The sequence below is a fragment of the Tupaia chinensis genome, unplaced genomic scaffold, assembly GCF_000334495.1.
Source record: "Tupaia chinensis unplaced genomic scaffold, TupChi_1.0 Scaffold138665_1, whole genome shotgun sequence".
NCBI classification, from domain to species: Eukaryota; Metazoa; Chordata; class Mammalia; order Scandentia; family Tupaiidae; genus Tupaia; species Tupaia belangeri.
In genome coordinates this window covers 1,528,339-1,543,653 of record NW_006198557.1, presented here as the reverse complement: position 1 = coordinate 1,543,653, position 15,315 = coordinate 1,528,339, and the positions used below count along the sequence as shown (strand labels likewise).

Below are 15,315 nucleotides of genomic sequence, written 5' to 3'. Positions count from 1 at the left end.
CGGCGGCCGGGCCCCTGCCCCGGCAGGCTCGCCTTCAGCCGTGATGAATGATCGGGACATGCTTGTCTGCCACGTCTGAGCCGTGATGGGGCCGCGTCCCCTTGGAGGGCTTGAGCTAATAGCCGGCTGCCCTTGTCAAAGCTCCAGGAACTGGCAAATCCCCTCTGAGTGATAAGCCTGACGGCTCTTAAAGAAGACATCAGCTCAGCAGCCCGAGCCTGGCGGGAGGACGGGGAGTCCCTCAGCCCAAGTGGCTGGGGTTTCGCCTGGAAAAGCTGCCTGGCTGGGGAGGGGCTGGGATACAGGGGGACTTGTGAGTCCACTCATTCATTCATTCCTTCCCAACAAAATTAATCCACCTTCTTCTTTTTTTCTTTTTTTTTTTAACTTGGCCAGAGAGAGATGGAAAGTGAGAAAGCAAGCCACCAGGTCTGCCAGGTCTGGAACTCGAACTATGGTCGACCAAGTGGGAGTGTCCAGCACCTTAACCATGACACCACCTGCTAGTCCCCCTTTCTTTTCTTTTTTTCTTGTTTCTTTTTTTTTTTTTTTTTAGATTTTTTTGCGTGTGTGATTGCTAGAGAGACAGGGAGACAGAAAGCGAGAAATCACCCCCCAGGGGGATGGTTACGCCGCAATCTCTTCTCCTCCATTGTCCTCTCGGGATCTTGTGCACGCACGCATGCGTTCTTGGCATGAGTTTTAAGCCACCAGGTCCAGGCTTCGAACCGTGGTCAACTACATGGGAGCCCAGGGACATAACCATTATGCCAACGGCTGGTCCCAATCCCTCTTCTCTTTTTAATGAATTAATTTATTCTTTTTCATTGCCAGAGGGCACGCGCTCTGGTTAGAAAGAGAGACAGAGAGAAAGAATGAACCTTCCAGGCTAGTAGGTAGGTGCTGGATCTCACATGGCCAACAGAGAGAAGGAAAGTGCAGAAGCAAGCCTCCAGGTCTGGGACTTGAACCACAGTCAGCCATGTGGGAGTCCAGCTGCCTTAACCACTACCTTCTGGCCCCTCCCTGCTCCATTTCTCCCTCCCATCAAGTTCTTGGGCATCCATGCACTCATGCCTGGTTCATTTTTTTTTTTTTTTCTTTTTGGAGAGATTTTCACTGTAGGGCGCGTGCGCTCGCCAGACAGACAGAGAGAGACATAGAGACAGAAAGCGAGAAATCACCCCCCAGGGGGGATGGTCACGCCGCAATCCCTTCTCCTCCATTCTCCTCTCGGGATCTTGGGCACGCACGCACACGCGCCCGGCGTGAGTTTTAAGCCACCGGGTCCGGGACGTGAACCGCGGTCGACTACGTGGGAGTCCAGCGACACAGCCATTACGCTAACTGCTGGTTCCCATGCCTGGTTCATTTTTGAAACCAGCAGGAGAGGAATTCAAAACATGGTCAGCCATGGAGCACCCAGTTTTCCAAGCACAGCTTAGCCACTGTGCAAGGCCAGGCCCTATGGGCTGTGAGCCTCTCTGCCTCGCTGAAAGGCAGGACCAGCAGTTGGCATAATGGCTGCGTTGCTGGACTCCCATTTAGTCTACCACAGTTCGAGTCCTGGACCCGGTGGCTTAAACTCACACTGGGCACATGTGTATGCGTGCCCAAGATCCTGAGAGGAGGATAGAGGAGAAGGGATTGCGGCGTGGCCCTCCCCCCGGGGGGTGATTTCTCGCTTTCTGTCTCTCTGTCTCTCTGTCTTTTTGGTGAGTGCACGTGCCCTGTAGCAAAAACCTCTAAGAAGAAAAAATAAATGAGTTAGTGAATTTCCAGAGTCAATCCCATCATACATGCACAGCGAGTAGAAGCTTTTATTGCCAGCACACAAAGCTGGCACTATTCTAGAATTATTGCAAGTCTCCTGCTGGCTCCTTTTTCTAATAAACTTTTTATTTTGGAATAATTTTACATTTACAGGAAATATGCAAAGGGAGTACAAAGAGCTTTCTTACAGGTTGAGCGTCTCTTCTCTGAAATGCTTGGAACCAGAAATGTTTCAGATTCCAGGGGTTTTTTTTTGGGGGGTGGAGTAATATTTGCACATACATAATGAGATATCTTGGACATGAATCTCAAGCCTACACAGGTTTTTCTTTAAAGAATTATTTTACGTAACTTTATTTATTTAAATTTGACCAGAGAAGGCAGAGAGAAAAAGTAAGAAAGCAAGTCGCCAGGTCCAGGACTCAAACCACAGTCGGCCATGCGGGAGTCCGGCACCCTCAGCCACCATGCCACCTACCGGCCCCTAAACAGGTTTTAGTTTCATACACACTGAAGGTAATTGAAAAACTTTGTTCATGGGACCAGCAGGTACCGTGATGGTTAAGGGCACTGGACTCCCACACGGTTGATTATGGTTCGAGTCCTCAACCTGGCAGCTTGCTTTCTCACTTTCCCTCTCTCTCTCTCTCTCTTGCTGGTCAAATTAAAGTAATAATAATAATAATAATAAATTAGATTAAATAAATAATTTAAAATTTCTTTCTTTCTTTTTAAAATTTTATAAAGAATTACTTATTTTATTGGTTTATTATTATTCTTCAGTTTGACCAGAGAAAGAGAGAGAAGGAGAGTGAGAAAGCAAACAGCCAGGTCCAGGACTTGAACTGTGGTCAGTCATGTGGGAATCTGGTGCCTTAACCACCACACCAAGTGCTGACCCTATGTTTAAAAATTTTGAAAGAATTATTTAATTGTATTTCTTATTATTTTGTTTGCTATAGGGCATGTGCACTCACCAGAGAGAGAGACAGAGAGAGAGAGAGAAAGTGGGAAAGCAAGCCACCAGGTCTGGGACTCGAACCACATTTGACTATGTGGGAGTCCAGCACCTTAACCACCACTCCACCTGCTGGTCCCCCCTTAAGTTTACTTTGAAATTTCTTCCATAGGGAGGGGGTTACCCCCAATGAATCCTCATGCCATGGACCACCCTCGGATTCAGCAAGCCCAGACAAGGGGCATGGAAGGAGGTCTGGGGACATTGGGGACTTTCTCACGTGATCCAGGTGCGTTACCAACAAGCCACGGCCTGCCCCCTGAAAGTAATTACGGAGGATATTTTTGTATTGCAGTATTTCGACTGTGACCCGTTGCATGAAGTCGGCTGTGGAATTTTCCATCTGTGTGTCCCGTTTTTTGCATTCCGAAGGTTTTGGATTTCGGAGCATTTTGGATTTCAGATTTTCAGATGAGGGGTGCTCACGATATACCCTCCCCCCACACTTTAAAGAATTATTTATTTATTTAATTCCATTCATTATCATTTTTCATTTGACCAGAGACAGAGACAGAGAGAGAAAGGGAAAGCAAGAAAGCAAGCCACCAGGTCCAGGACTCGAACCACGGTCAACCATCTGGGAATCCAGCACCCTTAACCAGCACGCCACGTGAAGGCCCCAAGCTTTACTATTATACTAAACTCTGGACTTTATTCTGGGGTCCCCAGTTTTCCCGTCATGTCCCTTTTCTGTCTAAAATCCAGCTCAGAATTCCAGGTTGCATTCACCCTGTCACGTCTCACGTCTTCTTAGTCTCGGTCTGTGATGGCTTCTCAGCCCTGTTCATGATTTTCGCAGGAATTTTGTAGAATACTCCACTGCTTTATTTTTATTTTTATTTTTTTTAATTTTGCTATCGGATGTGTGCAATTGCCAGGGAGACAGGGAGAAAGAGAGAAAGTGAGAAAGTGAGAAATCATCCCCTAGGGGAAAGGGCCACGCTGCAACCCCTTCTCCTTCATTCTCCTCTCGGTATTCCGGGTACGTTTACACGCTATATTTTTCAAACCACCAGGTTTGGGATTCGAACTGCAGTCAGCAATGTTCCCCGCCCCCCCAACCCCCCCCCCGGCCACAGCCTTATTTTTTTTTTTTTTTTTGAGAGATTTTTGCTAGAGGACATGTGTGCTTGCCAGAGAGATAGAAAGTGAGAAATCACCCCCCGGAAGGGGATGGCCACACCACAATCCCTTCTCCTCCATTCTCCTTTTAGGATCTTGGGCATGCACGCACACACGCCGGGCGTGAGTTTTAAGCTGCCAGGTCCAGGACTCAAACTGTGGTTAAGTTAGGATCTCACTATGTTGCAATCCTCCTGCTTCTGCCTCCCAGCTGGGACCACAGGAAGGAGCCACCATGCCCTGCTGGTTTTTCTAGATAAGGCCTGGCGATGTTGCCCCTCCTGCAGGTTGTCCTCTTTTTTTTTTATTATTATTATTTTATTTATTTATTTATTATTTTTCACATGAGTTTTGCCACAAAAAGACAGCAGAGAGAGAGCAAGCTGCTAGGTCCGGGACTTGAACTGTGGTCGGCCATAATGAGTTCAACACTATTATATATTTTTTTTAATTTAAAAAAATCAATGATTTATTTTTATTTATTATTTTTTACTTTGCTATAGGGTTCACCAGAGACAGAGAGAGAGAGACAGAGAAACTGAAAAAGCAAGCTGCCAGATTTGGGATTTGAACCTGTGATCAGCCATGTGGGAGTCCAGTGCCTCAGCCATCATACCACCTCTTGGCCCCTGGAATTTAAAAGTTTTGTCACAGGGTGTATGTGCTCACCAGAGACAGAGATAGAGAAAGGGAAAGTGAGAAAACACCCCCTTAAGAAGGGATCGTATCGCCTCAATCCCTTCTCCTCCATTTCTCCCTCCTTTTGGAGTTTTGGGCATGCGCTCACAAACATGTAATCAGTGTGTTTCTCTTTTCCTTTCTTTTAAAAATAAGTATGTATTTAATTTTATTTATTATTATTATTTTAATTTGCTATAGGGCACACAGGCTCACCAGAGAGAGATGGACAGAGACAGAGAAAGAGAAGGAAAGTGAGAAAGCAAGCCACCAGGTCCAGGACTCAAACCACAGCCAACCATGTGGAAGTCCAGTGCTTTAATCACCATGCCACCTGCTGGCCCCACCAGTGTGTTTTTCAAGCCACTGGGTCCAGGACTTGAATCACATAGTTGGCCATGGAGGATCCAGCCACCTTAACCACCATGCCATGGGCTGAACAATAAACACTGCTTTTTTTTTTTTTCTTTCTTTCTTTCAATTTTAACATTGATTTATTTATCTATTTCTTTGTTGTGATTTTCAAACCACCAGGGACTTGAACCATGGTGGTCCATGTAGGAATCCAGCATCTTAACCCTCATGCCACATGCTGGCCCCGCAACACGGACTTTAAAAATATATATATTTCTTGAACTGTAGTTATTTATTTATTTATTTTTTATTATTATTATTTTAAATTTGACCAGAAAGGAAAAGTGATAAAGCAAGCCTCCGGGTCCGGGACTCGAACCACAGTTGACCATGTGGGAGTTCAACGCCTCAACCACCAGGCACCTGCCAGCGCCCAAACACTGACTTGTAAGGGCCGGAATGGGGTCTTCATTCCCCCTCACCCGCCGGGCGTGGGCGCGGTAGACGCATCCCCGAATGAATGAAAACTTGAACGCGTCTGCTTTTTCATCTTCCCTCCTCTCCCTGTTCTGTAGGCATCCCTGCCAGAGGCTAGGTCTACAGAAGGTTCACAGCGAAATAAAAGCTCTTCTCCTTTCAGAAAGATTCGTTTTTGATCCTTTCTTTGTCGACATCAAGGATTCATTTCTTTAATATTTAGGGGCTTTTGTACCACAGAGAAGCAGTCGCATTTGCATCCGTCACCTCATTTTTCAAGGCAAGCCAGGAAGAGCTTTCTAACGAGGATGAGACGAGGATGAGACGGGGTTTCTTCCTTCCTTCCTGGGCTTCTTTGCTTTGCCCTCCCCAGCCTTTAGGCCTTTGGTGGGGCAGGGAGGGGGAGGCGGGGGTGGAAATGAGGCTTCTGGAATGATCCAGACACTGAGGTCCTCTCCACCACAGACAAGGAAGCTTAATTAGAAGCTTGCCAAGTTGCAGACACTGCGTGGGCCTCCGGAGCTGGTGCAGAGGCCGACGGGTGATCGAGACGAATGAGCAGCCTCATTCTTGGTCCCTCAGGATGGCGGGGGACCCAGAGGCTGCCTTGGGATACACAGAGCATGGTTTTCTTTTTCTTGTTTCTTTTTAAAAGTTTGCTAATGAGCATGCATGCTTGCAAGAAAGAGAAAGAGAGATGGGGAAAGTGAGAAATCGCCCCCCATGCGGGGATGGCCACACCGCAATCCCTTCTCCTCCATCCTCCTCTAGGGATTTTTGGGCATGCATATATATGAGCCCAGGGTGATTCTCTTTCCTTTTTGTCTTAAAATAAGTATTTATTTTATTTAACTTATTCTTTTTTTAGAGAGATTTTTGCTATAGGGCGTGTCTCTCCACTCACTAGAGAGACAGAGAGATACAGAAAGTGAGAAATCACTCCCCCAGGGGGGATGGCCATGCCACAATCCCTTCTCCTCCATTCTCCTCTCCAGATTTTGGGTACACATGTACACGCACAAGCACCCAGCATGAATTTCAAGCCTCCAGGTCCAGGACTCGAACTGCTGCCGGCCAGGTGGGAGTCCAGTGACGTAATCTTAATGCCCTCTGCTGGCCCCTATTTAACTTATTATTAAAGTTTGTTATAGGGAGGTGTGCTCACCAGAGAGAGAGGGAATGTGAGAAAGCAGGCCACCAGGTCGGGGACTCAAACCACAGTTGGTCACGTGGAAGCCAGCAGCTTAATCACCTGCTAGCCTTTACCCAGTGCGATTTTGTGTGTGTGTATGAGAAGTTTTTGCTATAGGGCGCATGCGCTCGCCAGACAGACAGACAGACAGAGACAGAGATACAGAAAGCGAGAAATCACACCCCAGGGGGGATGGTCGCGCCGCAATCCCTTCTCCTCCATTCTCCTCTCGGGATCTTGGGCACGCATGCACACGCGCCCGGCGTGAGTTTTAAGCCACCGGGTCTGGGATTCGAACCGCGGTCGACTATGTGGGAGTCCAGCAACATAGCCATTATGCTAACTGCTGGTCCCCCCAGTGTGATTTTTAAGCCCCGGGTCCAGGACTCAAACTATGGAGTCGGCTATGTGGGATCCAGTGCCTTAATCTCCTAGCCACCTGCCAGTCCCAGCATGTCCCTTTTGTAACCTTCGCTGGTCAGAATGGGAATTCCCTTCCACCACGCAGGCCCGCAGGTCTGGCGGCTTTTTTCTCGCTCAGCCCTGGGAGGCTTCAATTGGAGGATGTGTAAGAAAAATGCTCAGAGCGAGGTCATTTCTCCACCACCGCGGGCCCCGCGGCTGGAAAACACCGGCTCAGGTTTAATCTCTCGCCTGAAGTTTGTCAGAAGTAAAAATGAGCCCGGGTGAGCTTTTCAGACACTTCTCTCGGCTTACAGGAATTCAATTTCTGGCCAGGGCATAAATTTGCAGCCATCCGTGCCTGCGGAGGGGCTGGGGCCCCGCCTGTCTGCTGGGGATGGATTTCTGAAATCAATTCCTTGGTGTGGAGAAGGTCGTCATGGGGAAATTTATCCTCTGGGGCTGCCTGAGGCACTTCACGCTGGAGGCCAGGGACACCCCAGCACAAAATGGTGTTTACTGCTCCCGGCAGGGGAAGGAGGACTCACAGGTGGGGACAGAGTGGCCAGGAGGTGACAGGGGGACCAACCTGCTAGCTACTAGACAGGCAGTCAGGTGCTAGGAAGGCCTGAAAACCCCACCTCCTTATTTATTTACTGTGTGTACCCCTGGGGGGGCGGCACGTTCATTTGGGGTCTAAACCTTTTCTCTTTGGCTTAGACCCCGATATGCAATTCAGAGTTTCAAAGAAAGGAGTCCTCCAGGTATTCATTGCCCTCATAGGACAAGAGACCTCAGAACACTTACGGGTTCTGACTCTGGAGCCCTGTTGCTTGGGTTTGAATCCCAGCTCTGCTGTGTGACCCCGGGCTAGTGAATTAACTGCTCTGTGCTTTGGCTCCCCACGTTGTAATTTAGGGCTAAGAATAATACCAATGTCCCGAAGTGGTTAATATGTTAAAATAGCTTAAAGGGTCAATCCATGACGTGGTAGTTAGGGCGGCTGGATGCCCCACGGCCAGCCACGCGATTCCTCAGACACGAGTCACTGAAAACATGCCGAGCACGTGTGCATGTGTGTCTAAACTCCCAAGGGGAAGGAGAGAGAGAGAGGAGATGGGATTCCTGCATGATCTTGCTTCATGGGGGGAGGGGGGTGCTTTCTCACCTTCCCGCCTCGGTCTCCGGTGAACACATACACCTTCTAGAGAATTTACAAATTACCTCTTTTTTCTTTTTTTGGAGAGGTTTTTGCTGTAGGGCGCATGCACTCGCCAGACAGACAGAGACAGAGAGACAGAAAGCGAGAAATCACCCCCCAGGGGGGATGGCCACACCACAATCCCTTCTCATCCCTTCTCCTCTCGGGATCTTGGGCACGCACGCACGCGCGCCCAGTGTGAGTTTAAGCCACCAGGTCCGGGACTCGAACCACAGTCGACCACGTGGGAGTCCAGCGACACAGCCATTATGCCAACTGCTGGTCCCTTTAATAGATTTTTAAAAATTATTTTATTTATCTTCAGTTTGGTTAGAGAGGGACAGAGTGAGAGAGATAAGGTGAGAAAGCCAGCTGCCAGGTCCAGGACTTGAACTACCGTCAGCCAGGTGCGAATCCAGTGCTCTTAATCACCATGCCATCTGCCGACCCCAAATAAACAAATCCTGAAAATAAACATCTGGTGTGGTCTCAGCTCCAGGAGAGACCGAGGCAGGAGGATGGTGACGCAGCGAGACCGTCTACAACAATGACAGGAGAAATGTAGGTTCAGACACTCAGAGAAGAGGCTGTACAGACAGACCCCAGCAGATGCTGTCCACCTGCCGGGGCTGAGGCCTCAGAAGGGTCAGCCCTGCAGACGCTTTGATGGCAGGTTTTATAGGACCGCACAATTAATTCTCTGTCCTGTCAGCCACCTTGTGTGAGTTTTGTTTGTTTTTTAATTTGACAAAAAGGTGCATGTTGCTTGTCAGAGAGAGGCAGAGAGGAAGGGAGAGGGACAGAGCAGCGTGCGTGGGGTGTGGCCACGCCGCAATCCTCCTCCTCCATTTCTCCATCCTGTTGGGATCTGCGGCATGCGTGAACACGTGCCTCATGTGTTGTTCAAGCTGCCGGACCCAGGATTTGAACTGTGGTTGGTCATCCGGGATCCGGCTTCTCTAACCACTAGAGTAGGAACAATCCTTCCTTTTTCTTTCTCTTCTCTTTTTTTAAAAGAGGTTTTTTGCCCTAGGGCAGGTGCACTGGCCAGAAAGTGAGAGAGACAGAGATACTGAGAGGGAAAGCGAGAAATCCCCACACACACACCCCGGGAGGATGGTCATGCTGCAATCCCTTCTCGGCCATTCTCCTCCTGTGATCTTGGGCACGCCTGCACACGTACCCGGCAAATTTGAAATGACCGGGTCCAGGACTTGAACTGTGGTCGACCATGTGGGAGTCCAGTGACATTTTTCTGTGTTCATGATAGAGTGTATGTGTGAGTGTGAGTGTGAGAGAGATGAGTGCCCCCCCACAGGGTCTGCTTACCCCGGGATCCTTTTCCTCCTGTCCTCTAGCCTGTCAGATCCCAGCCATTCCCCACCTGCCTGGCAACTTTCAGCTTGACTGGGCCGGGGATTCGAACCGTGGTTGCCCTGTGGGATTCGGCTTCTCCTGAGTGCTGCATTACCGCTGCCACCAAACCAGCCCTCGTGTCGTCTTCTCATAAGGACGTCAGTCCTATTCAATTAGAGCCACCCCAATGACCTCATTTTAATTTAATTCCCTCTTCATTTTTATCCATTTTTCATGATGGAGAGCATACGCACTTACAGACACACAGTGTCCCCAGAGAGTGACCCATCACGCTGCAATCCCCTCTCCCCAGCCCTCCAGCTCCTCAGGAACCCGGGTGTCCACCTATGTACCTGGAATATCTCGGGTCAGCCGGGCTGGGGCTCTGAACCAGGGTCAGCCATGTGGTTTCCAGCACTGCAGCCCAGTTTGCTACTGACTATGCCACAAGGTGAGGCCTTCATTACCTCTTTAAAGACCCCCATCTCTGAGCTAATTGGTGGCATGGTGGTTAGGGCATCTGTATCCCCCATAGCCAACTGCATGGTTCGAGTCCCCGGACCTAGGGGTGCCAGGTTCATATACATGCAAGGCCAAAAATCCAGACAGGAGGGAGATGGAGGCGAATGAACTGCGGCATGGCCATCCCATTGGGGGTGCCTTCTCACTTTCTGTGTTCCCCTCTCCCTCTCTCCAGTGAGCACTCCAGCCCTCTGGTAAATTAAAATAAATAAATAAACAACCCCCTCTCCCATTTTCAAATACGTTCTGAGGAGATGTGGTTAAGGCTTCGGTGTGTGAATTTTCGGAAGGATGCAATTCAGCCCACAAGTGTGTGAGTGTGGGGACCATCTGCCAGGAAGGGTCTGGAAAAACAGTTGGACAGAGCTAAAGAGGAGCAGAGAAACCCACTAGTGGGGCCAACCCATGACCTGGTGGTTAAGGTGGCTGGATCCCGCACAGCCAACTGTGAGGTTCAAGTCCTGCACCTGAGGGCTTTGGACACACACTGGAGGGACCAGCAGACAACATAATGGCTATGTCGCTGGACTCCCATGTAGTCGAGCATGGTTTGAGTCTCGAACCTGGTGACTTAAAACTCACGCCAGGCACGTGTGCGTGCGTGCCCAAGATCCCGAGAGGAGAATGGAGGAGAAGGGATTGCGGTGTGGCCATCCCCCCTTGGAGGGTGATTTCTCATTTTCTGTCTCTCTGTCTCTGTCTCTCCAGCGAGTGCATGCATCCCATAGCAAAAATCTCTCTAAAAAGAAAAAAGAAAGAAAGAAACACGCTGGGCACATGGATGTGCATGCCCCAAATTTCCACAGGAGAAATGGAGAAGGGATTGCAGCATAGCCATGCCCCGTGAGGGGTGCTGCTCACTTTCCCCCCTTCTTTCTCTCTCTGCAAGCGGACGTGCCCTCGAACAAATTAAAAAAAAAAAATCCGCCTATGAAGGGAAAGTGAGCAATGGAAGCTGTCCCGGCCCATCCTTTAGAGTATTGTAGGGCTTTGAAAGAAATGAATCTCAAAGACTAAAAACCGCTTCTGCGGTTGCGAGGCACGTCCTCTGCTCATAAGGGAGGGGACAGTGACAGCCACCTGGGTCACCCAAGCCCTTTGTTAGTGAGAATGTGCCACTTGAAGGGAAATCGATTCCCGCTAAGCATTGAACAGCTGCTTCCGGCCAAAGCTGCCGGAAGAGAGGCCCTTTGCCCCCTCTCCTCCAGGGCCAGGACGAGAACCAGCAGGAACCCAAGGCCGGTCTGCAGGTGGCGGGCTGCAGAAGGGCCTTCAATCAGCGTGCATTGTGGCCGCCGGCATTGTGGCCGCCGGCGCCTGCAGTCTGTCCCCATCGGAGGAGATTAGCATCACCTTCGCACTCGCCAAGAGACGGGCCCTGCATGTAATATGCATCATTATTGCCCGCCTAGCCGAGACGGCCGCGTCTGTGTGCCGGGCACGTCGTGGTGCCGCCCCCTAGCGGCGAGACCTTGGACAAGTACCTTGACCCTCCTGATGCCTCCGTTTGTCCATCCACCACCGCCCAGCTGGCCCTCAATAGGGGGCACTCTTTTTATTTTAAATACTTAGTAGTATTTTTAAAAAGAATGATTTATTTAACGTTATCTATCTATTTATTTTCATTTGACCAGAGAGGGACAGAGAGAGAGAAGGAAAGTGAGAAAGGAAGCTGCCAGGTCCGGGACCCAAACCGCGGTCGGCCATGTGGGAGTCCAGTGCCTCCAACCATCATGCCACCTGCCAGCTCCAATAATTATTATCATTTTTTTAAAGAGATTTTTGCAACAGGGTGCGTATGCTCACCAGAGACATAGAGAGAGACAGAGACAGAAAGCAAGAAATCACCCCCGAGGGGGATGACCACGCCACAATCCCTTCTCTTCCATTTTCCTCTCGGGATTTTAGGCGTGTGTACACACGCGCCTGGTGTGTTTTAAACCACTGGGTCTAGGACTTGAACCACCAGAGAGTAACCATTATGCCATCTGCTCATCCCTCTTTTTTTCCAAAAGAAAGATTCATTTATTTATTTGGAGAGGTTTTTTGCTATAGGGCACATGCACTCACCAGAAAGACAAAGAGAGACAGAAAGTAAGAAATCACCCCCCCCAGGGGGGATGGCCACGCCACAATCCCTTCTCCTCCATTCTCCTCCTGGGATCTTGGGCACGCATGCACATGTGCCTGGCGTGAGTTTAAGCCACCAAGTCCAGGTCTTGAACCCCAGTCGACTACATGGGAGTCCAGCAACATAGCCATTACGCTAACCACTGGTCCCGCCTGGCGTGGTTTTCAAGCTGCTGGGTCTTGGACTTGAGGAAGGCTTGGAGCACATGATCAGTTGAGAATTGGGGGTGGGGGTGGGGCTGAGGGGAACAGGACCCTGAAGGAAATAGGCTGAGCAAAGATGAAGACCTTAAGAGATGTCCAGGCTCGACCTGACCCAAAGAACTCTGGAGTCTAAACTGCTCTGCAGGGACCAGCAGGTGGGGTGGTGATTAAGGTGCTGGACTCCCACACACGGCTGACTGCGGTTCGAGTCCTAGACCTGGTGGTTTGCTTTCTCACTTTCCCTCCTCCTCTCTCTGTCTCTCTCTCTGATCAAACTGGAAAATAATAATAATGAAATGAAATGAAATAATCATTTAAAAGAAATAAAGACTTGTATTTATTTTCAAGGCATCCATCGTGAGACAAAGGGGTGCGCTTTTGTCGCCCTCCACCACGGGCTGCTCTTGCTCTTGGGGGTGCTGGGCAGCCCCTGAGCACCTCCACCCGCCAGCTGTTGGGGGTGCAGGCAGGCAGGCAGGCAGGAGAGCTGGGCAGGCCCCCAAGAGCGTCTTCTACACCCCCAGAGCTCCAGTGAGGAGGGTCACAGGGGTACCAGGCGTTTATGCCAATCACAGCGTGGAGGTCTGACACCAGAACCCGTTCTCGGCTCTCCTGGGATGAATATCGGGCCAGCTTGGCACTGGGGCTTCCCTGACATGGCTGAGAGCCTTCTGGATTCATTTACCGCCTGAGGCTCAGCCCTCCGCTTCCCAGACGTGCCTGGGAACAGTACAGGGAACCGAGAGAAGGAGAGGTTGACCCCCACCCCAACATCATCTGCCCCCACTCTGCAGATGGGGAAAGTGAGCCTCAGAGAGGTTAAATCACTCCCCTAAGGTGGAGGAGCCAGGACCAGCTGCTGACATCATGGTTAAGGTGGTTGGATCGCACACGGCTGAGTGTGTGGTTCAAGCCCCCAACTCGGAGGGTTGAAACCCATACCGTGCGTGTGTGTGTGCCCAATATCCTGAAAAGTGAATGGAGGAGAAGGGATTGCGGTGTGGCCATTCCCCCTGGGGGGGTGATTTCTCACCTTCTCTCTTTCCGTCTCTCTCTGTCTCTTTGGCGAGCACATGTGGCCTCAAAAAAACTCTGGAAAAAAAAAAACTAAACTAAAAATAATTTTAAAATATAAAGAGGGTATGAATGTATTAATGTGGATGTCCCTTCAAGCTCATAGTCACACCCAGACACTGAGCTCTGTCATTTCCACCTAAGCAGGCAATCCATCAGCCGACCCCGAGAGCAGCTGTCGCTACCCAACGGCCAAGTCCTTGCCCGCTCCCCCCAGGGACGTGCGGGGCCTCCCGCCTGCGCCAGGCCTGGCTCTGCTACATTTTCCTGCATAGAACCGGCTGCGCCCAGACCCCGTATCAAACTGATCTTGTTTCTTGTCTGGTGCTCCCATGCTATGTCAGCTCCCCAAGGGCAGGGAGGGATCTTATTTTTAAGAATTATTTATTACTGGGGCCGGCAGGTGGCGTGGTGGTTAAAGCACTGGACACTTCTAGATGGCCGACCACTGTTCAAGTCCCGGACCTGGTGGCTTGCTTTCTCACTCCCCCGCCCCCTCTCTGTCTGTCTCTGATCAAATTAAAATAAGTCACTCTTAAAAAAAGAATGATTTATTATTATTAATTTTTTTCTTTTTTCTTTTTAAGAGAGATATTTGCTGTAGGGCATGCATGAGCACTCACCAGAAAGAGACAGAGAGACAGAAAGCAAGAAATCACCACCCCCACCCCCCCATGGGGAATGGCCATGCCACAATCACTTCTCCTCCATTCTCCTCTTGGAAGTTTGGGCTCACACACATGCGTGCCCAGGGTGAGTTTAAGCCACCGGGTCTGGGATTCAAACCACTGTCAACCACATGGCAGTCCAGCGACACAACCACTACATCAACTGCTGGTCCCATTATTGTTATTTCTCAATTTGCTATAGAGCATGTGAACTCACCAGAGAGTAAGAGAGAGAAAAGGAAAGTGAGAAAGCAAGCCTCCAGGTCCAGGACTTGAACCGTGGTCAGCTATGTGGGAGCACCAGTGCCTCAACTACTGCCCCACCTGCTCTGCTCATCCTGTATGATCTTCCTTGTCACCTCCCAACCCACACTTCCCCCCACTTCCCCCCTCACTGGCTCTATCCCACCCACACTGTTCCCACAACATCCCAGCTATGCTTGCTTCTTTGTTTCTTTCATTGCTGGAGGGAGCAGGAACTGTCCAGAGCGAGACAAAAAAAGAGAGTGGGTGGGGGAAGCAACCCAATGGGGCGTGGTCACATCCCAATCCCTTCTCTTCTTATTCTCCACCCTGGAGTGTTTTTCTAGCCACAGCGGCCAGGATTTGAACCGCGGTCGGCCATGTGGGAGATTCTCTTAACCACTAGGCCACGGGGCCTGCCAAAAACTGCTTCTTTTCTGCTATAGGGCGCACGCTCGCCAGAAAGACAGAGAGAGACAGAAAGTGAGAAATCACCCCCCAGGGGGGATGGCCACACCACAATCCCTTCTCCTCCATTCTCCTCTTGGGATCTTAGGCACGCACGCACACGCGCCCGACGTGAATTTAAGCCACCGGGTCCGAGACTCAAACCGCGGTTGACTGCATGGGAGTCCAGCGATATAGCCATTACGCTAACTGCTGGTCCCCACAAACTGCTTCTTTATCAAGTTTTTGTACCCCCTGTTCCCTGTCTAGAATGTCCTTCCGATCTTTATTGACGTGTCACTGGTTTTCTTTTTATTCATTTTGCTTTAGGGTACAGGTGCTCTCCAGAGACAGAGACAGAGACAGAAGGAAAGTGAGAAGTCACTCCCCAAAGGGTTTTGGCCACACTGCAATCCCTTCTCCTCCTTTGTCTTCTCAGGATTTTGCCACACAT

At 50.0% G+C, this 15,315-nt stretch overlaps 1 protein-coding gene across 1 annotated transcript in view; it reads right to left on the bottom strand.

The window, feature by feature from the left end:
* Window positions 1-13,110, bottom strand: part of LOC106736342 (noelin-2-like) — a 24,792-nt gene extending 11,682 nt beyond the window's left edge. Inside the window, exon 1 of the mRNA XM_014592847.1 lies at window positions 12,868-13,110. Within this exon, the coding sequence (XP_014448333.1) occupies window positions 12,868-13,110 (243 nt within the window). The remainder of the gene's footprint in view (window positions 1-12,867) is intronic.
* Between the last annotated feature and the right edge of the window lie 2,205 nt (window positions 13,111-15,315).